The sequence below is a fragment of the Ictalurus punctatus genome, chromosome 16, assembly GCF_001660625.3.
Source record: "Ictalurus punctatus breed USDA103 chromosome 16, Coco_2.0, whole genome shotgun sequence".
Taxonomy (NCBI): Eukaryota; Metazoa; Chordata; class Actinopteri; order Siluriformes; family Ictaluridae; genus Ictalurus; species Ictalurus punctatus.
This window is the reverse complement of record NC_030431.2, coordinates 2,506,691-2,532,646: the sequence shown is the minus strand read 5'-3', so window position 1 is coordinate 2,532,646 and position 25,956 is coordinate 2,506,691. Positions and strand designations below refer to the sequence as shown.

The following is a 25,956-nucleotide window of genomic DNA, read 5'->3' as shown; positions in this document are numbered from 1 at the left end:
TTAATCAGGATTTAAATACATTGTGCTAAACGTTAGTACAAAAATTTAAAAACATTTTTTTAAAAAAAACTCCAACATCAGTGGGTTTTTTTTTGTTTTGTTTTGTTTTGTAAATAACTTTGTTCAGCTGTATTTTAAGCATCCTGAGTATATTCATCATGTTGATAGATTTAGGGCTGTGATGGTATTTGAAGAAAAAAACGTCGTGCCGTGATAAATGTACAATCCGATACCACATTTTTCAGTGTATCACGTTAATTTTTTACGAAGAGGATGACCTTAAACGGCACGTAGCAGTGTGGTGGAAGTGCAGCAGGGACTCGGAACAATACAGAAACACACACTTTGGTCTGATGATTTTTTTTTTTTTTTTTTTTTTTAGATTTTAAAAGCACATTTTCTTATAGAGAATATCGCAGGTTCGTTGTTACACCGTAATATCGGCACGGCGCGTATACTACAACCGATTTAGACAGGGAAAAGGGGGTCACTTTAAAGATTCGTCCTTCTCCCTTGTTTTCCGTTTAAAGTCGAGTCGGGAAACTTGTCTTGTCAAGAGATTTTGCCTGGCTAAACACGGCCCCTTCCCCCATCTGTAACTCATTCCCCCTCTCACACACACACACACACTTGCTGTGTATGACCTCGAGGTCACGGTGAAGTGACTTTGAGCCTTGTCTAACTGGGCCTCTTTGAGAGCAGCCCTCGCATTCCTGCTCACTCAGACAGTCCATGCGGCGCTTGTTACCAGCGCCGGGGAGGAAGTTTCTGCCGGTAGGGATTATGCGCAGTTTCCTCAGCCCGGGAGCTTCGGCCTTGTCCCCTCCCACCGCCGAAAAAAGCAGCGATTCCACAAAACGAGCAGGAGGGGGAAAGCGGTGCGCCACAAACTTAAACCTGCTCTTCTCGCCACCAGGCAGTGCCCGAAGGTTTCTCCTCGCACTTGCTTTTTATATATTTCTATATTTTAAAAACATATCTCGAGCTCTGCTTGCGCACCACGGTACGTTTTTCAGTAGGAAACATCCAACGTTTCGGCCATGTTCGCAGCACCGTGGTACAGAAGTGCATTGTATTGGGACCCGAGTAAGGAAGGAGGGAGCGAGGGAGGAGGAGGAGGAGGAGGAGGAGGAGGATGGTGGTGCTGGAGAAGCACACAGCTGCACGGCACACAGAAGCCGGTTTCCCAACCCTGACAGCAAGGGAGCGAGGGAACAAGGGGCCTCGCTTCAGCAGCTCCATCCAGGAGAGAGATGTTCTTTCTTTCTTTCTTTCTTTCTTTCTTTGTATTTTTTATTTTTTTTAAACCGCTCTGAAATACAGAATGGATCAGGACGAGAAAGCGGATTCTTTTCCCTTGTCCGTGGCTGGCTACTCTTATCCACTACAGTGAGTACAACTCTCCTGTTCTGTCCCTCGCTCGGCTAAAGTTGCCTGGATGCACCGCACACACACACACACACACACACACACACACACACTCTCTCTCACTCTCACTCTCCCTCACACACACACACACACACACAAAAGGCTGTTCTGTATTTCAAGCTGGAAAAAAATCCTCACAACGATACCCGGGAGTGTTTTTGCAGAAGTGTGCGTTTGTTTACTCTTTCCTGCAGAGAACGAGGTTCGAGATCTACATGAGTGGTTTTTTAAAAAAAATTTCAGTCTACCTTATCATTTTTGGCAGGGTTTTGGTAAAACGAGGGCTTTGTGCTGTTTGAATGCCTTCTGTGCTGCCTGTTCATGGCCCTAAAAGGATGTGTGTGTGTGTGTGTGTGTGTGTGTGTGTGTGTGTGTGTGTACATAGTGAAATAGAGAATCCAATCAGATATAACGGCTGATCATAAATCTGCCCGAGGCCTGCACGACGTGCATTTCGTACACATCCTGCTGTAATACCTTTTCATGTACATTTTTCCTGCGTTTCACAACTTCACTTCGAAACGCGCACACGATTCGAACTTGGCAACGGACGAGGGGGACTTTTCGGAAACGAGCGTACATTGCACTGCCTGAGCAGTTGCGAAACTAAGTGGTTTCCTCGCTCCTGCAGAGAATTGGACATAGGTTTTCTTTGTAATAGGAAATGTGGTTTGACTTGGCGCTGCTTATATACCAAGGTCGCTCCGAATTCAGTTCACTTAACTTTGTGCTCTGGATATTTCTGAAGTTGTTCCATGGGGGGGGGGGGGAATATATAAAGGTAATGGGTTTCCATAATAACGTGCGGTCTTTCAGAATCGGAAATTGGACAGGGAAAATATTAAGGCCTGATAACCTGCTTTCGGGAGTTTGTTCTGTTCAGGGCAGGTAAGTAGAGGAAGTGAGCTGGCCTGTAATATCTTCATCTCATTCCAGAAAAATGTATTTATCCACTCATTTATTGAGCAGTTCGTAAGGAGGAATTCTGTGTAAGAAATAATAACCCTGAGGATGTATTAGTATCTTAGTAAAGAGAAATTGAAATCTAATTAGTAAAAAAAAAAAAATGAAAATGTTTTTATATATATATATATATATATATATATATATATATATATATATATATATATATATATATATATATATATATATATATTTTACGTTTGATGTATTTCAAAGTTCACTATTCTGTTCATTGAGCATGTTAATATTTTTTATTCCTATACAACCTACAATATCAGCTGTCTTAGCTATTTACTTTGGCATTGGTATTTTTTCTTTTTTTACATTTCTATTGGCAGTAAATACATTTAAACTCAGATTTTTGACATTTTTTTTCTAAAAGTATTTCATGTGAAATAGTCCTGTTTCTTGCAGTTCCTCCATTCTTGCATCTGAAATGTTTTTTCATCTGGACTCTTTGTTGTCCAAACTGTAAGCAACTTTATCAAGGGCGCAGTGAAGCTCTCTCGACATATTTTTATTTATATATATATATATTCCCTTCTGAAACTGCTTTATAATTTTGTGCACCGTTTCAGAAAATGAGGTGGGGGGGTTATAAAACAACAACAACACAAATAAATTAGTATAGTCAAGCCTTATTTGCATGGACATGCAAATGTTTTCCAGAATGTACCATTTTGCAGCCGAAGTGGGATACGGCGATCTTTCTCTGTACACTCCAGTGAATCCAGCTCCCTATTTTAGGTATGTAGGGCACTATCTTCTGAAGTAGCAGAATCGCACACCTTCTTATCGAGGGCTCATGAAGTCATTGTGGCGAAGGTTTATTTTTGGCAGAGGTCTGTGCTGTTCCCTAATAAAGTGTCTCCAGGCACAAGTTGTTGCCCAGACTTTTCTGAAACACGGCTATCTCCTATCCCCGCTCCCTCCCTCCCTCCCTCCCTCACTACACACACACACACACACACATTCTCACACAGCTTCCTTCCTTTGAGATGTGCCGTGCTCTCCACACCGACCCTAATGAGGACTGCTCTAGTTAAGATATATTTCGAGACCTTTGGAGGAAAGGGGCCGTGTTATTTTTCATACGTGCGTGTGCGTCCGTGATCTAACGGATAGTCAGGTGGAAGTGGGGTTTTCGCTCGACCCTCCACCCCAACAGGCGTCACGCAAGGTGCAGAGCGTTTGTAACTGCCTCTCGGGCCGTAAATGTGTCGTGCTGCCATTTGCAGGGAAAAGAAGGAAAACCACAATTAGCCACAGTGTTTTATGAGCTGTTAGCTTCCAGGTGTCTGGTGGCATGTCGAGGAACAGAAACCCCGTCCCCACTCTACATCGCCCCACATCACCCCACCCAACACCTCATACGACGTGTTTCCCCAGGTATTACGTTTCCTCACGAGGAACTGATCTCGACAGTCTTAAAAAGCAGGATCGTTTCTCGGCTTTTTTTTACGTGAGAACTTTTCGAGACGTGAAAGTAGACATAGCGTGGTGGCCTTTTATTTATTTTATTTCTTTATATAAGAAGATTTTTTTGTGTGTGAAATACGTATGTACGATTATATACATTTATATGATTTTATCCGAAAGCTGTCTATTCAAAAAATTCTGACTTTTCTGACTGTGAAATTCGGAGAAGTTGCTAGTAAACCGTCGTAATGTTAATTTATTTCCTTTTTTTTTAAAAAAAAAAAAAGTTTTGGCACTCTAAACATTATCCAAATATACCGTTCGTGTGTGAGGTTGTACAGACGCTGCTGCGTCAGACACACACGTCATTTGAGAGGCTGTTATTGTTATGATAAGTGTGTTAAAGATAAGACAGTCGTCGTTAAGATAGATTAGACACCTTAATTGTGTCTGTTCAAATTTTGTCATTCTTCGTCTGCAGTATGTCGTTAGATCACGTTTACTGTTCATTATCATTATTATTATTATTATTATTATTATTATTGGGTTGTTTGGGGTTTTTTTGTTCATTTAGCAAGACAAGAACACTTAATTAAAATCAAATGTTTAATTAACTGTCATATAATTCACCTTTCCTTTGTACTCCTTTTACATAAATAAATAAATAAATAAATCCGTCCCATTACTGTGTCTCAGGCACAATACGACACTGTTTCAATGACAGATCTCCTACACTTGTCCATTGTGTACCATTGAGGTGCTCTGTCTGAATTTTTGCCCCTCTCTCTCTCTATCACACACACACACACACACACACACTCTCGCACTCTCTCTCTCACACACACACACACACACACACAGGTTTTGTTATCAGTGAAATGGCACTAAGGAGCTTTCTCCCCCACACAGTCCCTCACCGGGTGAGCCATAAAAGCGATGATGTCATGTCTGAGCCGGAGACTGTGGCCGTTCGCAGTGATCCATTTCTTATTCAGTGCACTTGAATGGCACAAAGCTGAGTGAAAAGGGATTGAGAGAAAGATAGAACTAGCCCCCCACCCCCACCCCCCAAATGAATTTAGCACAGACAGTATCTACGCAGTTCCCAATCTGGACAGGTGTGTGAGCGTAAATAAAAGGTTCGTAATCGAGTGAAGAAAATAGTAATAACTTGCCCGAAGGAGACGAGATTTTATTTTTAGCCCATCCCACCCCCCCCCACCCAATAAATAAATAAATAAATAAACGTTTTCAGCTGTATCTTTCAAAGGTGCGCATGTGCTGTCACGGTGTGACGGCAGTGCCAGAGATGGGAGAAGACTGGCTGTCTGAGCACAGTGGTATTACTTCCTCCTCATTACTAAGCCCACGGCAGGGGCTCATTGGAAGGGCGCGACACGTCTCCTTGTCTCAGAGCCACGGTCCACTCGAAATGACCGGGCATCTCCTTTGATGGCCAGGCTGACGGGCGTGGAGGCCGTTTTCATTAGGACGTCTTCCAGGAGGGTGGGAGGGCGGAGAGGGCTGTGACTGGCGGTGTAAAGAGTATACGAGGAAAGGGGAGTACGCCAGACACAAAAGGCAAAGGCAAATATTTAGTGTGAGACAATGGCAAGGCACCATGGGGTTAACTTGTCCTATTGTCTGCCCGTAATTGGAGGAGCGGCTCAAGGAGAACGTCACCGGTCGGTGCTGTTAATGATCCAGGCTTTGGAAGTTGGACTGACTCTGAGGAGCTGTAAATTTGTCTCATCACATGGTCGTCGTGTCGCTCTCGATTTGGCCACGGTAATTCGGGAGAATGATGTCACAGTGCAGAAAGCAGACTGCAGTCTTTTGACGGGCAAAACTATTTTGTTTACTTGCTAGTTTATTTTTTATTTATCCGGATGAACGCAGTGCAGCCGGATCTCCGCTCGTCCCGAGACCAGATATGTTCCTGGGGAGATACAAATAACCTCAAAAACATCGATTTATCACGACGCTTGATTTGTCATAAAGGCTGTTCATACTCCTTTAGAATCATTCCATATTTTAACCCGTTTAAATCGATTCCGTTTCAGCAGTCTGTGTTCTGACGAGCCGAGCCGAGCGCTTTTCGTTTTTTTAAAAATCGGTAGGTATTTTACACGGACACGCAGATTTGTGCGAACGGTTTGTATTAATCGATGCAGCTACGTTCTAATATGGAGACGGGCTTCATTTTTTCTTCCCCCCCTTTTCGACTCGAATCATTATTAATTCATTTTTGTTAAACGCTCTCATTTATCTCCTTCAAATCCAACTCGCACATACTTCTGCTTAACATACGGACACAGTCTTTTAAAAAAAAAAATGTAACGAAAAAGTTCTTAAGTGACCCGTTCTTAAAAAGGCGTATTAGAATAAGTCGACATCTCTAGCCGATTCGCCAGCAGGAAAACAACGTCTGAACATGTGGCCGAAGTTTCGCGTGCATACGCGAGCAGATAAGGCCGAGTCTCATATGACCTTGCCAGACCAGACACAGGGGAGTCTCCTCCTGAGGGAGTGTATGTGTGTGTGTGTGTGTGTGTGTGTGTGTGTGTGTGTGTGTGTGTGCACACACAGCTAAAGGGCTCTTGTGAGACAGATTTAGAGGCAATAAAGGGGGATCTGGCAAGTGGAAACTTAATACAGCCTGCTGCTGCTATTGTGTACATGAAGTCTCCAGCTGCAGGAGATAGCAGCGTGTGAAGTAATGAGTTGTCTGGTTTTTATATTGACTGGTCTGTTGCTGCGGTCATGGGGCCTATTAAATTTGCTATTGAGAGTGAAAGGATTATGCAGCCAAAATAAATTAAACGGTGGCAATGAATAGATGGGGGTAGAAGATGAGGCCCCGTACCTCTCAGCATACCTGCTAATCAGATGAATGTTTTTGCTCTCGGTGGATAAAATAAAATGGAGATTGCTTCTTAAGACGGCGTGGTACGCCGGCAATGAAACGTGTCTCAGGAACAAAGCTATTTGTCACGTCGACGTATTTGGGAAGTTTAAATCTGTTAACTTTATGGAGAATCAACCGAGTCGCAGATCATATGCTGAAAAAAATAACAAAAGCACTTTAAAAAAAATTTTTTTTTAAAAAAGACTACGTAATTAGAAATAGAGTGATGCAAAAGTCTAGCCTGAGAGAGGAAATTAAATCAGAGACCCGGACCTTCCTCGCAGGGTGGGGTGGGGGGGATTTGTGTCTCTGTTTACAACCTCGGTGATTGGTTTCGCTTACGCTTGGCCAGAGAAGCGCACATATGCTCGCTCTGGAAGAGCCGACAGCCGAACCGAGAGATCTCAAGCTGGAAATGTCTGCCGTCTGACGTGAGCGGGATGAACTCGGTGCCCCGATGTTTAAAGATCACGGTGGTGGTGGGGGGGGGATGGGGGGTTGTTGGTCTGAGTCCCCAGACTGTGCGGTAATCAGATCGGCTCTTAATGGCTGGCGGGGTCTATTTGAGCCCCCTGGCCCCAGCTACGATGAAAAGCAGTGCATATCGGTTAGCTAGAGTTTCACATGACAGCCTCATCTGGGCCTGTGGCGGCGTTTGTGGGCCTTCTATACGTCTTTCGAAATGATAGGGCGCTGATGTCATGGCGCTATTCTGTGTTCGTGTGCCATGCAGACGCAGCCCTGCGGTTGGCCCATGGGGTCAGTGCTATACTCGATGAAGACTAAAATGGCCATCAAAAGAATTATAACTTAATTGCGTCATGTCTCTATTTTTGTTCTGACGCAAGCTTAATTCGCTGGTTAAAGCCAGCGTGTTGCTATTTTGGTTGGTCGCGAGCCAGCGTGTCCTGTCGCTGTTTTTATGGGCCAGAAATGAATGTGCTTCGCTGAGGGAGGTGGAGCAACACAGTAGGGGGGTGTGATATTCAAAATCCAGCAAAGCAAAGGGATTTTCAGACCTGTTTCGGTCCAAAAATGTGCACGCATCGTCGACGGTCTTTTTCTGACTTTTTCCGAGTCCCATTTCTTCGACGCGTTTGTTCGCCGTTCGCTCTTCAACATAAATAGGCGACTTCTCATACGAACTAGTCAAATCCAGAAACAGTAACAACAAATGGAGCAAGCAATGCAGTAACAGTTTCGTCAGGGTTTTAAGGTGATGTGAAATTGCGTTTTGTTGTCGAAGCTGGTTATATATAGGTCATATAGGGCTTTATACGGCACTCGTGGTTTGTTAAGCAAAAAAATGACATGAGAAGCCCTTCTTTCATCACACGCTCGGATCCGAGCCGACCCGATCAGATACCGATATACCAAATCAACCCGTGTTTTAATGCGCCACGTTATCACATCGTGACTGGTCACGTTGAGACCGAAAATATAAAATGCGGTGGCTTTATATCATGTTTTTGTGCGCTTTATTATCACAAAAATAGAGCCCTTATGATCCAGAGCGTGTACTTGCTTCCACCAGGCAAAGGGGCGTGGTTCTTTTTAGTACAGCGATGGAATTTAGCGTTCAGGAGAGTTGACGTTTTTGTGCTTTGATGTTCTGGACAATCGAGTACAAAAGTTTGTGCACCCCATATTGTTAAATGCGAAGTATTGCCGTATCCTGTGAAAGATAACGGACCTAAAGAGAGGGCAAAATGAGCCGAAGGGTGTGTAGTTTGTCATGAATGGCCTTCCTGAGCTCAGAGGATATTTAAGTGAATTTTGGCCTTGCGAGTATGTAAGCTTTTACACCTGACCGTAAATCGAAGTACGCTGGATTTTTGAGTGTCAGCTTTGGGTCTGGTCTCCAAACACCACCGCAGAGGCGTCAGTCAGAACAGCGTCTGCATTATATTCGCGATTTAACGATACTATGCTGTTGCTGCCGGGTTTAAAAAAAAAAAAAAAAAAATTTGCATTAATGGGAATGCTTGTTTACATACCGCTCATTCATGAGTTCATCCTTGCTTATGGAGCAGCGTTTTAAAGAAATGCTCTGTCCTCAGTCTGTAATGAAAGCAGATTTGTGGTTTTACAGAGATTTAAAACCACAAGCATACGTGTTTATGTTTATTAATATCCGGATAATAAAAGAGTTTATGAGCGCTCATTTCGCGAGACATGCCACGTCACCTGACGTGAACAGTGTGATGCGTATAGGGACAATGGAGGAAGCCTGAAGACACACAAAAGTCCATCACTTTTTCACCAGTCCACGTCCCATATCTTTCTTTTGTGTGTTCTTTCTCTTTCGGCAGTGCGTTTCCCGAGATCGAAATAAACGAAACATCGCACCGCACCCCCACCTACCTTCCTGCAAGTGACGGCTTCACATCTGCAAGCCGGTCTTAAAGGAAAGAGGGACGTTTGTCCTGCCCGTCAGGCACAAACAGTCTCTCCGGACTGCAGTATAATGTTGTTGAATAGAGAGCGAGAGGAAAAGAAAGAGGTGGTGGAGGTTCGGTGGTTCACTCGCGTCACTGGTCACCTCGACTAGAATTTTAAAAAAAAAAAAAAAGAAGTAAAAAATAATAATAATGCCAGAGATGTGATTAATTCCTCCCTATTTTCCTGATTTCTCGTATGTTTTGCTTCCCTGGTCTCCCCACAGGAGCCCGGCTTTGATGAGGCCGTTAGAGGAAGCGGGGTTGCGTGCGCGAGGCGTTCCCCACGCGTCACTGTCGGTTCACACCCTGAAAACTATGTATCATCTAGCTTGTGTGTGTGTGTGTGTGTGTGCGTGCACACACACACACACACACACATGTGTACGCATATGACAAGCTGCTCAGCTGACATTGGGATTGACCTGCGGGTGTGCATGTGCGAGAGCTTAGAGCGCTCAGGAGGGGGTGTGTGAAGTAGAGGTTATGTGTGTGCGCACGTGTGTGTGCACGTGTGTGTGTACCATTTTGATTGTGCATATGGCAGAAGCAGTTGTGTTGTTTGAGAAAGGGAGGGGTGATTTGGGTGGGTGGGTGGGTGGGTGGTTAGAGGGGCGGTCTATTCCGAACACAAAGCAAAGAGGGATTTTTTTTTTTTTTTTTCTTTTCCCAAGCCAAAGTCTCTCAGCATGACTTCCTGGGTGACGGGATCTCACACGTTCACGCAGCGATTTTATTAAGCATTGATATGCTAATGGAGGCCAAAGGAGGAGCAGATTCTCACATAAACTTGATCTGGCCATGAATAGCGGCCTGCTTGGCCTGACCCCTGACCACCCGGGCCCAAGTGCTGAGGAGAAATGAAAAGCAAAGCACATTCCACGGCTTCTCTCTCTGAGACACACACACACACACACACACACACACTCTGTCTCTCTGAACGACGACGAGGCATTCTCAAAGACCGACCACAAACGTCACTTCGCTTCACTGTTATTTCTCTAACCTTCTTTTTTCCTTTCTCCTTCTTCTGTTTCATTTGATTCTTTTTTTTTTTTTCTTTCCCCTGCCTGGCCTGAAGGATCATGCAGAAATGTTTCCGACCCATTTAATTCAGGTTTTTAATCAGAACATTTCCATGCATTTGAATTCCCCTTTTCTGTCAAAACCATTAAAAAAAAAAAATATTTAAAAAAAAAAAAAAAAACCCTGACGGTGATTAAGTCGGCTTAACGTAACACACGACGTTACGATTTTTCTCCCATGCTCTCAATTTCTGTTTAAGGGGGCAGAAAATGAAAGGAAAAAGAACGAATAAATGAATTATCTCCGCATTGTAAGATGAGAGATTTTAATAGTAATTCCATTATCTGTAATTTAGATCCACAAGCTTTAAAAAACAAAACAAAACAAAAAAAACAGACAGTTTATGAATAGTTCAGCCCTTGGGACAAAAGAAACACGTCGGTCGAGTCCAAAGCGTTTTTTTGTTTTTGTTTTTTTTTTTTTTTTGGTCATGCATACCTCCTTCATAATCTCACCTCAGGGTGCGAGGCTCCTGCCAGCCCAATCGCACGGCTTGCACCAAATAAGATTCGTCCTGCTGGATATGGAGTACGTATTATCAATGCCCTGTCACCTTACATTATAGTTTACGATTGTGTTAATCATGTGTCAGGCATGTGTTTTTTCATTTTGAAAAATAATGAACTACTCGAAGTAGCTGCTCATGTTTAAAAACCTGCTTCCTTGACCAAATCTTCTAGTCTTTGCTGATTCATTTCTCATTATGTTTGCTTATCGTCGTTTTCGAACATTGAATAAAGTGGATATAAATTTTTTTAAAAAAATATATATATATATATATATAATGTCAGTTAAATAGCCCGTTTGTAATTGAATAAACTGTCAATTATAAGGCAATGCCTTGTGTACTAGCACATTTTATATCATGTTATGAGGGGATTTTTTGTGTGTGTGTGTGTGTGTGTGTTTTTTTTTTGTTGTTTTTTTTGTTTTTTTTTTTACAAACATCTTACTAATGTACCATGTGATGAGTGACAGTAATATTGTGATCTATTATCCGGAATGAGGTAAATGGGTTTTGCCTTACAGTCATTTCGAATGAGGACACTCTGTTGTTTCTCCATTAGCCTCATTTAAAAGAGAAACATTGCAGTGGAAAGGCAGACGGGATGCTCGTTTACTCACTCGTTCATGAACCTGAGTGTCTTTGAGAATGTGTTGTTCCTTTATAGACAGTAGAGCCTTTTGTGTGTTCAGAGTTGGGTTTTTTTTTTGTTGTTGTTTTTGTTGTTTTTTGTTTTCTTCCTTCCAGTCCACACACACACACAGTCTGTCACATAGAAGCACACACATGGACTACAGACCACAAGTTAAAAAAAAAAAAAATATATATATATATATATATATATATATATATATATATAACAAACCAAATGAACTGGCTAAATGTCTAGTAAACAAACTTTGCATTTAAAAATCACCTTGACTGCAACTCTGGTCATAAACACAGCTGATTATCAGATTCTGACCCGCCTTTAGGGTATGACGTAGTATAAATCGAATTTGAATAATCTGAATTCAATTTAGTAACAACTAAATGGTGTAACTCTTGAAATAGTCAACCAAGTGATTCTTAATTCAGTTCACATTTTACTTGCTATAGGTTGTTAGAATGAAATTTGTCCCTAGCAAAAAATGTTTACCAAAGGTAGAATTCATAAAGTAATAAAACCTGATTCTTAATTCAGTCCACATTTTAAAAAGGAAAAAAAAAAAAAGCAACTCGATTGCAGCTCTAATTATACGTGGGCGAGTCAAATGAAAACGCCGTTCATTTGTAAAAACTAGCCGCTTTTACTGCTGCCTTGAACCTGAAACACTTTTCTGACACCTATGTTCTTATTATTCTGATGCTTCTTTGAATCTTGTGTGTTAAATTATTTAAAAAATGAACACCAATCGATCAATGATGAGGACAGTTCGCATCAAAGAATGTGAATGATTTTTATAATTTGAACTTAAGTGTAAAAATACTTCTTCGGGACGCAAGTTGATTAAGTAATTGAATAATATGTTACCTAAAATAGACCAAAATGACACGACTGAATCGCCCATTTATAAATTGGGAAAGGGATTCTCAGTTCAGCTTGCGTTTAAAACCCACCTTTCTGACGTTCGTACACTTCTTTAAGGCTGGATCAAGTGAATCGTGTGTGTGTGTGTGTGTGTTTTAAATTAGTGTAAATGAATAACATTAGTCAATATCAAGGACCATTATCATCAAAGGATGTGAAGATGGTTTAATGCGTTAGAATGAAAGTACGTCTTTGGCACTAACAAAAAACAAACAAACAAACAAAAAAAAAAGAATTAAATATGGTCAAGTGGTCTACATGCCAAATATTCGATAAACGGATTCTTAATTTACATCAACAACAACAAAACGTTCGTATTATAACATTAAGATATTAAAAATAATGTTCATGTTATTGAGGCTTGATTTACTGTTAAACTATTATTAATTATTATTATTATTATTATTATTTTTAAATCTTTGACTCTAACAACAATTAAATTGACATTTTTCTTTTGCAGCTCCGCTCACACACACGCCGCATGCGTACTTCCTCACGCTTGCTTTAAGCTTGATTAAGTGAATCGCGTATTAAAATAGTATAAGTTCCTCACAATTGGAGAATATTAAGCACACGATGAAAGACATCACGCGAAGGCTTTCTATACGCACTAATATGTTGGACCGAAATGATCGCAGATTCATATTGACACTTTAAAAGAATCCGTGCTGCACCCGTATTCTCGGCGTGTAATGGAGTGCGTTCGGTCATCGTATTTGAATGGCGTTTTTGTTTGCGATCGTAATTAATTTGGTTTACGTCTCGCCCACCGTCATTTAGCCTGAATGAACTGCGGATTTACATATGAAAGTGGCACCGCCGGATCCCGCGCCTCTCTTCACCCATTATAACGTCCCTTTCTAAACAAGGCCGATTCCAGCTGTTTATTTTGTTAGCATTTGAACCGTTGCGAGTGACAATAGCCCATTAGTCAGCTATGCACTAGGTGAGTGAGGTAATGTTGACATTAGAGCTCGTGTAACGGCGGGACTCGTGCTGTAATGCGCGTGTCTCTGTGGGTGCTTCATGCACATGAATGAATGCGTGTGGGATGTGGGATGTGGGATGTGCAGTGGGAAAAGAGGGAGGGCGATTCCAAGTGACACCGTCATTATGGATCCACAGTCCGTCGCTGGAGGGGAGGGCAGCGTTAGCCCGAGTGAATATGACACCTTGAGTAGTGCCTCTGGACATTATAAACCCTAGGGGAGGACTTGCATTCGTAGTTTTCTTTTTTTATTTTTTTTTATTTTATTTTAACCTCCTCTTATTAGTAGTGGCATCCTTAGGTGCTCCAGCAGTCTGTCCGCTCGAGTCTGTGGATGTGTGCCGGATACTGCGGATATTACGTTAGCGCTGGAACAGTGATATTAAAAATCATGAAATCATCGTATTTGCTTTCCTGTTTCAATCGATCATTTTTTACAATATGTTTATAATTCAATTGGATCGCTTTTCATTTATTAGGTCAGTATCCTCGACGTAGCCACCTTCGGTCAAGCGTGTTTTTTTTTTTTTTTTTTTTTTTTTTCCGGTAGAAGTAGCCGACCTCGTATCGAAACGTATTCTCTCTCGTTTTTGCCGCCGTGTAATATATAAACTAGTCGAGTCTGTTTTTAAGATCAAACAAAATGACAAACATATAGCGCAATCGTAACTATATATTTATTATAAATGTTCTTGCAAAGCATGCTAAGCTAAAAAGATTATTACTTCATGAACAATTTTTTTTTTATTTTTTTTTTAAAGCCGTATGACATCTACCGTGGAATTTGTTTTTGTTGCTCCGTCATTCAGTTAAGCGACGGATCTTCGTGGAGCAAAGAATTTATCCATGTGGGGAAAAAATAAAGAGTTTAATGTCAGATTTATTCATTTGCATGTAGATTTTTCTTTTACTTTGCATTTTATACACTAGATTGCGCGTATGAGCTACAGTAATGCCTGAGGAACATTTCGGTTGTTGGTGTGTGTGTCGTCTAACCCCCCACGCCCCCCGATTTCTGGTTATTTAAGAAAACTACTAAGGAAATATGAATATTTTTGCTTTGGGGATTGCGTGCGTTCATTCAGACTTCCTCTAATTAACATAATGTAATGAAAAACCTACTTGTAATATTAGGACGTCGTCCAACTTTTATTATTTATTAATCACGGCTCATTTCGATTTGGTGGAAAATCTACAATCTGCATTTTTCTTAACACGTTCACCTGGATCCAGTAACAAGCGTACTGCTATGTAGCAGGTTGGCCTTGAATATATTTAGAGCCCAGACCAGTTTTTGATTTATTCTGCGGTCATTCGGGCCTTCCTCTAATGGAGCTAATGTGATGGATGTGTGGAAACTTGAGTTAATGGTGTTTAGTCGTGGCTGACAACCACCATGTTTCTAAAGTGCGCCAGCGATGCGGGACGCACAGGAACGGCTTAGACATGGAGCTTTCATGCCCTCTGACTACTTTTTCCGCTTTTGTTCCTACCCGGGGCTCGAAACGTGTGCCGGTCGTCATCTGTCCGTCTCTCGCTCTCCTTCACGAACCAGCTGATGGTCCTGTCTCTTTTCTGTGCCGCTAACACGCGCTACGCTCCACCACGAAAAGCTAGAAAACGCATCCCATCGTTTTTATATCCACTTTGATAGGTGAAAATCCCTCGATATTCTCTCGGCACGCTACCGTCTTGTGTGTGAACGTTTGAGTAAGGACACATGACTGGATCGATGAATATGCACGGAGAGAAAAACTGAAAAAGTGCGAAAGGTAAATTGTTATGTAATACAGCGCATTTATGATTTATGATGTTTTATTTTTTTTAAGCACTCAACCAGAAGTAACATGTTCAGCACATTCACAATAAAGCAACCTTTTGTAAGGAACCTTTTATGAGAACATATATATATATATATATATATATATATATATATATATATATATATATATATATATATATTATATTTAATAGGTAAAATATTTGTATTGAACTCAAAGAAAGGAACAGGAATCACTGCTTAAAATTAGGCAAAGATTTCTGCATGTATATTTTATTTAACCTTATTTTACTTAATTCCATTTTTATTTAATTTATTTATTTTAAATATTGGGAGCAAGTAGATCATAATCTCTCTATTAAGTCATACGTTCATATATATATATATATATAATATATATATATATATATATATATATATATATATATATATATATATGTGTGTGTGTGTGTGTGTGTGTGTGTGTGTGTGTTTATATATATATATATATATATATATATATATATATATATATATATATATATATATATATATATATGTATGTGTATATATATATATAAAATAGTTTTTAAAATAACATTTAGGTTCATTATGACAGCAGCCTTTTAGATAAAGAATGATCTAGCTGTTAAACCTTTTGTAATTAGTTAATAGCAGCTGTAGTGATGCAAGCTGTAATGTATGCCACAGCTAAAAAACTTGAATAAGAAATCAAAAATGTGAAATTGTACTTTCACTCTGCCGTGCCGCCGCCGAGGTTTGGAATCCTCCCCGTCTTTTTTACGGCCCCGGGTTTCACTCCGTTATGCTTCAGAGTCGAGCGGCTTAAAGACCGTTGCGATGCTCATTTTCTGCTTCCTGGGAACAATAACATTGTCTTCTCACTCCACTGCTCCTTTTCCTTCCCTTGCCTTTGAATTTGCTCACTTTCAGCCGGGGGGTTTTGTCCTCCTCCCGCGCTCCCTCATTCCCGACCTCCATGGTAACGTGTCAGATGGAGTGCGGCGGCGCTTCCGTCAAAACACGCTTTACACGTCTTAAGTGTAGCGTAGACGTTACGGTCAGGATTTCCCTTCGCCTTCGTTTTTATTATTAGATGACTTCGCCTGAATGGTGACGGTTGTTTAGGCAACTGTTTGATATATTTGTATATTTGTTATATATATATATATATATATATATATATATATATATATATATATATAGATATATATAGATATAGATATAGAGATAGATATATATAGATATAGATATAGAGATAGATAGATAGATAGATAGATAGATAGATAGATCGATAGCTATATATATATATATATATATATATATATATATATATATATATAGATATATATATCTATATATATATATATATATATATATATATAGATATATATATAGATATATATATATATAGATGAATGCTAATGCTGTAGAATATTGAAGTTTTAAAATTAAACAAGTATTACAAATTTAAATAAAATACTCGGGAGTAATTTTACATTATGAGCTTCTACAGTACAGATTAATCTACAGCTGTAAAATAGTTTTAATATACAAATCTATGTGTGTGTGTCTTTATATTTAAACTAGGAAGTGTCCCTCAGGGCAATATCACATGATATCTTTTGCCTTCACTGACTTTTAATTTGTTTTTTGTTAAAAAAAAAAAAAAAAACCTAAATTTTTAAAGCAACAAGATTACAGGAGTCACATTTTAACATCTTGTGCACACTTATTTATGATATTTTACCACTTATTACTTATTTTAGTATATATTTTTAACATCAACATGTTCTCCTTATATAATATGTCGGTTAAAACCTTTCAAACGCGTTATAATCCGACTGTTGTTTTTTTTTTGTTTGTTTGTTTTCTAAAAATGGAAATTAGGATGTTGGAACAAGAATTTGAAGGTGAAAAGTCTACGGTATTCATGAGATGCCGTATTTCGATTCATGGTTTTAATTTCGTGTCGGATAAACTCCCGGACGTGTTCGGTAATAACGTGCGGTTATTTTTTAAAATAGAGGTTATTAATAACAGTAATGAAATCTTCTGTAGGAAGCAAGTGAAAAATGAGTTCCAAGTCATAAGATGACCAGCAACAGTAATTGAATACGTACTTATGTTTTAAAAGTAAGGAAAAAAAAGTTCGATTAAGTGTCACGAGAAAACTTATACAGTTAGATTTATTTTTATTTTTTTTAAAGAAAAGTTTATGTAATTAATTAAATGGGGAATAGGAACAGGAGCAGGCCACTTGGCTGGTCCTTACCGGAGAAGGAGGAGGTGGGAGGGAAAAAAAAAAAAAAATGCTTGCTAAGCTATCTGTTTCACACATGCACCAACAGAAGGTTCGATATTCATTCGATCGATGAATGAAAAGGCACAATGGCGAAATCAGACAGGGCTCCTTTTCAATTCGGCGTCTCTGACGTCCCGCAGTCCGCAGTCTCACGCCTGCAGCCGGAGAGCAAGGGTTACATCAAGGCTGCTCCCTGGACCGTGCAAACGAAGTCTAGACCAATGACCTGCTCGGTGACTTGCCCCTATTGAAGAGCAGACAAGTTCGCTAGGGGATGAAGAGAAATCGAGGCGGGACCCGCTTTTTGAATCGGTGTGCAGCCCCGTGGCCACCGGGAGGTAAGAGGAGGCATCTGCTTCCATGGTTACGGGCCAGAGCATGGAGACCTCGCTATTGAGGAGCCTCTGGTTCTCATGCTCCCGCCGAGGCAATGTCACGCATTTTAAGCGGACGAGGACGGTCCAGGACATACTCCTCAAACAGCGTGCCAGCTTTTTGAGAGCAAAACAAAAATGATAGCACATGGAAGATTCGGAGAGGGGGGAAGAAAAAAAAAAGAGGGAGGAGGTACAGAGGTAGAGTGTGTCACATGATCTCGGTGATACCAGTTTCTTATTTTAGAAGAAGATATTATCCGCGGAGGAAGATTTGTCCGTCTGCGAGAGTGTATTTATTTGTGTATGGCCGTGGGTTTCTGTGTTTTGGATCGCATAGGTTGTTTGGCATCTCTTATTTTTTTGGAAAAGATGAATTAGAAATGAAAGCATAGTGATTATATTGTTTGTTTTAGAAAGTGGTATCCTTTTTTTTTTTTCCTCTTCGTGATGTTTAGTTAGTTCAACGCTTTAAAAATACTGTCGCTTTTTATACAGTCGTTTGTTGCTGTGAGACTTTTTTTTTTTTTTTTTTTTAAGGTTTCATATTACGTCCTTCTTTTAAAAAAAAACAACAAAAAAAAACGAACGAAGAGCAAACGTCTTTAACGCCTGGCTTCTCATGACTTGTGGACAGCGTGCGTTTAAGGTTCAGGGGGTTGTGACTGTGGGGGAAGTGTTGGAACGTTGAATTTGGTCATGCAGCTGACGCTTGCCCTCCCAGAGTGAAAGCAGAGCGGACAGATGGCCGTCTTTTAGGAAGGGCTCAGGGCAGCGGATTTGCTCCCGGATCGTGGGAAAGCCTTCGGCTGAGTTCACCTGCTCGCCGAGCAGCGGCAGGATTAATACGGAGCTGAAATGAACCTCGGTGCAGTGCACAAAGAGGAAAAGAGCCGCAACACAGGGCAGATCTCAGGACATTACTCGCATTTAGCTCATGCGGCTGGAATGGTGGGTTTTTGAATGTGGAGCTTAAAAGCAGGAGGACAGGGAAGGCAATGGTTGAAGTTATTTCTGGATTTGTTTTGATTATATTCTTCTTCTTATCCAAAGAAATTGTTTGCTTGTCCTTGAGAATTCTAGCAAGCTCCCTCCCCCTCCATAGTTTCCCATTTTCTTTGAACTCCAGTGTAAAAGAATATACCGTTAAACATTGTAGATTTCACTTACATTAAATGTTTCTACTTCTGGTTTTATTTTTTAAAAATGCAATTAACCTAAATCCGACAACCAGCGGTATTTTAGACAATTTATATATTATATATACTTATAAAATTTTTTTAGATAGGATTCTTTTTTTTTTTAGACTTTTATTTTATTCCTATTTTTTCATGTATTATTTTTTTCCCCCAACAATTAATGACTGTGTTTCATTATGAATCTTATACGTAAGAAATAATAAATAAATAAATAAATAAAAAGTCTTGAAACTACTTTTTTTTTTCTTTCTTTCTTTCTTTCTTTCTTTCTGAAGTCTGCACAAAATTAACTGTGGACTGGACGGCCACAAACACACTACTTCAATTTTGTAGGACACAAAGAAGTATCCTAGAAAAACCACCCTTTGAGAACGGATGCTTGGAAAATAAATGACAGAAGCCTTTTTTTTTATTTAAGGACATTCTGTGATTATTTCTTTACAATTTTTTTTTTTTTTTTTAAACCCCACAGAATGCGACAAAAAGAGTGGTTCTACAGTAAATTAATTTCAGATTAGTTGAATAACATTTTTAAAAAATGAATAAATATGCCTAGTGAGTCATTTTAATAAGTTTTTTTTTTTCTTTTCTTTTTTTTTTTTTTCTTTTTTTTTTAAACTTTTACCTTAAAATTAAAAGAATTAATGACGCACGTTATATTTCATTATAATGACATTTTTGTCCTGATATGAGCTTCGGTTATATTCACACTCTGTGTGAATCTACATGCTAAGCAGAAATAAGATTAAAAAGAAAGTGCAGATTAATATTTAATCATCAAAACATTTTAAATATTTAAAAACACGAGTAAATCCGGCTAAGTGTAAGCGATAACCGCACCTCCGTGAACGTCCCCGGTGGCGGTGTCATTAGGTGTTTGTTGTGGTCCGGGGTAATGGGGCTGAAAAAGGCATCTGTTGATTCGTCGTCGTCTGACTTTGGCGTCTTTTATCGAAGAGGCAGTAAAACAGGAGCTCATAGACTCGAGCGATGTGCTTTTGGCGCTACTCTTCCATTGTTGGTTGGGTTTTTTTTTTTTTTTTTTCCTTATGTGAGAAGACGATCCTGGCAAGGAGTCAGGAATTTGTGCCAAAAGGGATTTAAGGTGAGGACAGGGGGGACTTTGTTAGCGGAACCACGAGAGGAAACTTGTCTTTGTGTGCTCTGACAGAGTCCCTCATGTTTCATAAACTATCTGAAAAGCAGAGGCGTTCGTCTGATCTCTGTTTAAGAGTGCCACTGGTTAGAGTCAAGAGCACTCCAGCTGGGCCGCGAGATCAAACGCAAACATTAGCTTGCCCATACAATGGCGTTTAATGATATAGTGCTCGACTTGCTGTGTGAATGTGACGTATTTCTGCAATGTCCACGAAGCTTCCCCAGAGTTGTGCTCGGAAGCCAGGTACGAGATTTAAACCGCTGGATTTGTTTGCAAAACGAATTCAGTAATTTTTATCGTTTCTTGAAAACACAGCATTCTTGTGGTAGTCTTTCTCATAGTCCTAGTCTCATTAGGCCGGAGCGGGTCCGGTTAGCCGAAGGCCTCTGTTTAGAGAGCCTCGTGTTTGGCGGCTTGGAAGGGTTGAGCTCTGTACCACCTTTTGGGATCGACTCCGGTCGCTGGAGATCGAGGTCTAGTTTGGAGCAGGATCAGGACGAGGTACTAATTGGGTTACTGGGCCTCATTAGCCCTCGGTGTGTCCGTTCCTATATAAATATACACAGAGGCTGTTCGAGTCACGGCTTCGCTGACCCGTTCACGTCACGGGCTATTTTTAAAATGGTAATTTGCCATCGGTTTCAAGGCCAGCCATCATTCATCATCGAGGACAGACGTGCAGTAATTACACCAGCGTCGTGTTTACCTTGCGTAGGTTGTATAGCCGTTCTCCCATAATGACTCTTCTCTGCCAGCTGTTCACGTCTAATTCTATTTGACAATTATCATAGCTAAAACATCGTCTCTGTTACAGGACCCAGAGGTTGATTTAACGTAAAGGTGTCTCTTGGCAGGAAGTGTTCAGATTCTCAAAGAGTGTCCATAGCATGTAGAGACAAATGCCACGTGGCTGTCTGATCGTGTGCAACCAGTACACCAGCCTTCCCAGATTCTGGTTCAGTTCTGAAAACATGGTCAGTATTGTCTGTCTTCAAAGTTGCACTGGAGGAGAGTTCCAGCATGGTTTTACAATAAGCTAAAGTGCAAAAAGTGTCAGATGGTCAAGTCTACCTGGAGAGGCGGAGACGGACGCACGTGCAGATCGAAGGTTTTAATAGAGACGAGGACCAAACATAACAGGACAAGACGCACGAGGCGAGAGCGCACGATCTCGAGGACAAACAAAGCAAGACGAGGAGCGCGGTGCAAACAGTGACTATATACACACAAGTGCTAGTTAACAGGAATACGGATCAGGTGTAGGTGGTCATGTGACCGTGATGCAGCCGTGCAGTGGCTGCTGGGAATCTGGGAAGTCCAGAACTCCCTCCGGCAATTCATGACATTAACAGAGGTCAAGATTCAAAGTGTAAATTTATTTATTTATTTATTTATTTATTTATTTATTTATTTTTATAAGTATTGTTTGGAATTGGGTTGTAAATTGTAATACACTGAAAAGGTCTGGAAAGTTCCAAGGCAGAGCTCTTGCTACTGCTAGCTAGTTTGAGAAGTAGAGTAATGTCACTTGACATTACATACTTCACCTTTAATGTTTTGTTTAGGAGCACGGTCTAAGAATAATACAAACCCAAGGAAACAACCGGGGAGGATCAGTTGCAGTGGTGTGTAACCCATTTAAGGTCTTTGTTCCAAACAAAGTGGCCCCCCAGGGTACATGACACTCGTCTCAATGGCCTCTTATGTGGGATTTAATGGGTTAACACCAAACAAAAGAGGCTGAGAACATGTAACACAGCAGGGGGACCCAGTGGTAATGCCATTACAGGCATGCTTTTTTAAACCTGTTTACTTTGCTTACGCTACAGAGCTCTGGTGGGCGCACTACATGTTGGACCAAAAGCACATTTCACCGTATGCTGGACAAACATAAAGTTTCGATTATGCCCCAGTATGAACTCGAAGGATGACGAAAAGCAAACATTCTCATCGCGGTCTTGAGAACATAACGTAAATTAAGAAATTAAGTTCTCTCTTTTTTTTTTTTTTTTTTTTTCTCCTTTGGCATTTTTTTTTTAGCATTTCAGCAGTACTTTTTTTTGTTTTTTGTTTTTTTAAATAAATGCAAATCCGGATATGTTTACTCTTAAGGAGTAACCAAACCAAACCTTTTGTACCAGTCCTGCTCATATTTTCCTGTACGTTACTCAGATACCAACTTTACCCAAACATCCATGACACAGTGTCGTGTGCATCATAATCGACCAGAACTACATACCGCCAGGGTGTAATCTGAGTAAATATGAAGGTGGATTGAAGTGTCGTCGTGAATCGTCTGTGCATTTTCGTTAACAACCAGCACAGGATGTCATGCGCAGGATTTTCTCACTGTTGCTCTGTGATCAACAGTGTCCTTTCACCTGGGCTGTTTTTCTTTTTTTTTTTTTTTCTTCTTCCCCGTCTTCATAAAACACTACTAATCCGTGCATATAATCGCTACCTAGACTGTTTACATCTTTCTCAGGCCGAGAGGAGGTCATCGTTTTCCTGTTCTATAAATGCAAAGCAATTTTGGTTCTGTAAATTTCCTGCATAGCACAGAGGAGAATTATAATTACGCCTTTGTGTATCGTTCCCGCTGTGGTTCTCCGAGCATTTTGCTGAGTCGACAACATCTCAGGCGGTGGAAAATGCCAACGGGTTTTTTTTTTTTTTATACTTAATTCCGTTCGCCGTAGCGGTAGAGGGATGCGGTTTCGGCATGGGGAATTTTAAATTAGGGTACTTAAACGGGCAGCGGAAAGAAGCAGGCCATGAATTCGATGTAAATAGGTGAGGTTAGGTTAGGATCGCCTTTATTGTTGCGCAAATAGTAAATGAGTTAGATGAAATAAATAAGGTTAGGGTGCGATAAGTTAAGAAAACAGTGTACGGGTCAAGGTAAACAGAATGATGCATACCAGTGATGCAAATAGCAGTTAGGTTAAATTCCTATTTATTTAGGAATTGAGGTGCAGTAGGTTGAGATAAGCAGTACACAGATGTGAAATATGAGACAGTAGGTACATACAGTGGATTACAGTAAATATAGATGTGCAGAGTAGTCTGTTGTAAATAACTCTAATATGACGGAGAATCGCAGTAATGTGCAAGTCCTCATAATAATCACGGATAATAGCAGTAATGATACAAGTAGTATAAATAGTCTGTGGGCTGTATGTTTATATGACCTTGTCTTTATTAAGCTCATGTTTTTATATACTTTACATTTCAAGGCCTAGTTCACTCACATGACATGGGAGTGAGCATTGATATGGCTAAGATTTAACACACAAGCTACTGATGTTTCATATAGAAACTCGGGTGTCGGTATGTTCACTAGTTCACGAATGACGTTTATCGAACGCCTCTACTTAATCATAGCGGCATTTCGGAATTTCTTTCCGCTTGTCCGAAGACGACAAGGAGATGCCGTACTGAGGATTACTCGAGGAAACACGACTACGCAGTGTGACAAATGAGGAAAGCTGCTCAAGAGTCGTCGACGTTAGAAATGGGTAAAACGGCGATTTTATCACGACCGTGGAACTCCTATTTTTTATTTATTTATTTTTTTGTGTAAAGAAATCATTTTGCGTTCAGTTTTAATTCCATCGGAAGAGACATTACCGACAGCGTGATTTGATTCCAGCCCTGCCGAGTACGATCGTTAATTAATTACCGCACATTTGTTTGCGTTTTATTATTTCTCCGTATCGTTATTCTTGATAACACAGTGCCCTTCGCAAAGATTCGCATTATGACCCCCCACGAATAAAGCACTAGTAATTAAAGTCTCAGCATTATTCAAATTGATCTTAACCGCTCTGGTCAATTAGGGCGACGCTCTAACGGTCCATGTTGAATGGCGTTTTTATTTGTATTTTTTAATCGATTTCAAGGGTGTTTATGGAGTCACGCAGAAGAGGTTGCGTTTACGCTCGCCAGAGTCAGATGCTTGAGATTCATAATGCATCGATTGGTTTTCTACTGTTAGATGAAGAAGTTGCTCGAGCTGAGCAGTATTTAATCCAGGTAATCAATGCATCTTATTCAGAAACTTATTAAGCCTCCAGTTTTAATTGAATGTGTGTTATATTCCTGACCCTGCAAAAAAAAAAAAAAAAAAAAAAAGGAGGAAAAGACTCAAAGTCATGTCTTGTTCTATTGAACTGGGCTTAAGAGAGACCTCGGGTCGGCTGAGCCCCTCAAAGAGATGCCTTCCTTTCTCAAAGTCGACATTAATTAAATTAGCACTACTCATGCTGTGACATTGTTATCAAGGACTTCTCTTTTAATGGACTGATTTCTCACCACTAATGGAGCCCACGAATAACGCGGGTTGTCACCAGACAGGGAATTTTGGGGTTAAACATACAGAAAGATTTTTGGTTCATCGTTTGTGTATTTTTAAAAAAAAAAAAAAATATCTAGACTTTTTGACTAGGAAGCACAATCTGCCTAGCAACACACAGCGAGGTGAAGATTTCTTTGTATGGAACTGACAGGAATGCAGCGGAGTGGCAGTGGCTTCCTCCGCCGGCGTCCGATTAACTCACGACGTCGACTGTTGTTTTAACGACGCATTTAACGGAGTAATTTGGCCAACTAATCACCTGCGCTCCTATTGGCCACGTGTTTTCAATATGCGTCGTGCACCAGCTCTCTCCTTCCCTTCTCCCTTGTCAACAGCCCCGTTTCTGTGCTCGTCCCCGCCCGCAGGAGGCGGCTGTAGCCAATGAGACTCGCCGAAAAAGTGCCTGTTTAGTCTTGGCCCCGCGCTGCCCGAATTGATTGGCAGTCGGGTCAAAGTCATTTTCTTGGCTCGTTGCCTGGCAAACCCCTGCAAGCATTTAAGGAAAGGTAGAAGGCTTTGGCTTTTTTCCATTGGGAAACTGAAGAGCTCTTTTTCAAAGATGTACCTTGCCCTCCACCTTGCTTTCTTCTCTCCCCACAGAGCTTTAACCCAGAAAATGAGGGCGCGGGAAGCTTTTTACTAAATCGCGTCCAAAAAGAACCGCATGTGCAAGTTCTTTCATTTGTTTCCGTCTAAAAAATAAAATAGACGTGTAGTCCTAAATACACATTTTAGCAACTCCTCCAGCAACCCTTCCCTTTTTTTTTTCTTTCTCCCCCCTCTGTGTTTTGTTAGAGCGACCGAAGCAGATCATGCTCTCATGTTCAGGGCTCGCAGAAGGATAGTTTTCCCCGCCCGTACAATCGGAATAACCATCACAACGCAAAAACTCTTACTCCTTTACCCTGCCTACTGCTCTTACCTTGCTTGAGGCAATATTAAATTTGCGGTGATGAAGCTCCCTGCTGCAAATCTTATTTGGCTTTGAGACCAAAATAACACTTCCTCCCTAACGAGCCCTCTAGAATAAGACACGGATATGTAACGTTCCTCAAGCGCTTATATCCGGTCTTGCAGGCTTTCATTGAAGATTAACAAGGCATTTAAAAATAATGTTTGACATTTCATTTTCACCAGGAGCGCCCCGGATCAGACGTGCCGGACGTGTGCACTTGACTGCAGTAAAATGTAGGCTCCATTCCTTTTTTTTTTTTCTTTTTTTTTTTTTCTTTTTTTTTTTAAGTGCATATTAGTAATAAGGCAAATTAAAAATTTTATATGATAGTCCATCACATCTGCCGACATTCTTGGGATTATGTCAATAAATAACCACGGTTAAGTAAATGCAACGAGTATCGATCGACTGTATTTTTCTCTGCCTCTGACACCCCCCCGTGCATTGTGCACTTGGTTCGTCCCGATGGTGGCACCACATTATGGCTGTTTCGCATTACAGGGACGTCTGTCTGATATTCCC

General features: G+C 40.5%; 1 protein-coding gene across 5 annotated transcripts in view; it reads left to right on the top strand.

Annotated features, from left to right (window-relative positions):
• Window positions 1-741: 741 nt before the first annotated feature.
• Window positions 742-25,956, top strand: part of LOC108277089 (uncharacterized) — a 49,458-nt gene continuing 24,243 nt past the window's right edge. For 2 of the 5 annotated variants that reach the window (XR_008398067.1, XM_053686631.1), the window contains exon 1: window positions 1,832-2,316. Coding sequence is in view for 2 of the 5 variants with exons in the window: in XM_017489457.3 (XP_017344946.1) it covers window positions 2,093-2,316; window positions 25,617-25,667 (275 nt within the window). In the remaining 3 variants the exon portion in view is untranslated. Of the gene's footprint in view, window positions 1,390-1,817; window positions 2,317-25,616; window positions 25,668-25,956 lie in introns of those variants that run through there. The other 3 variants (XR_008398066.1, XM_017489457.3, XM_017489460.3) reach the window with 3 other exon arrangements.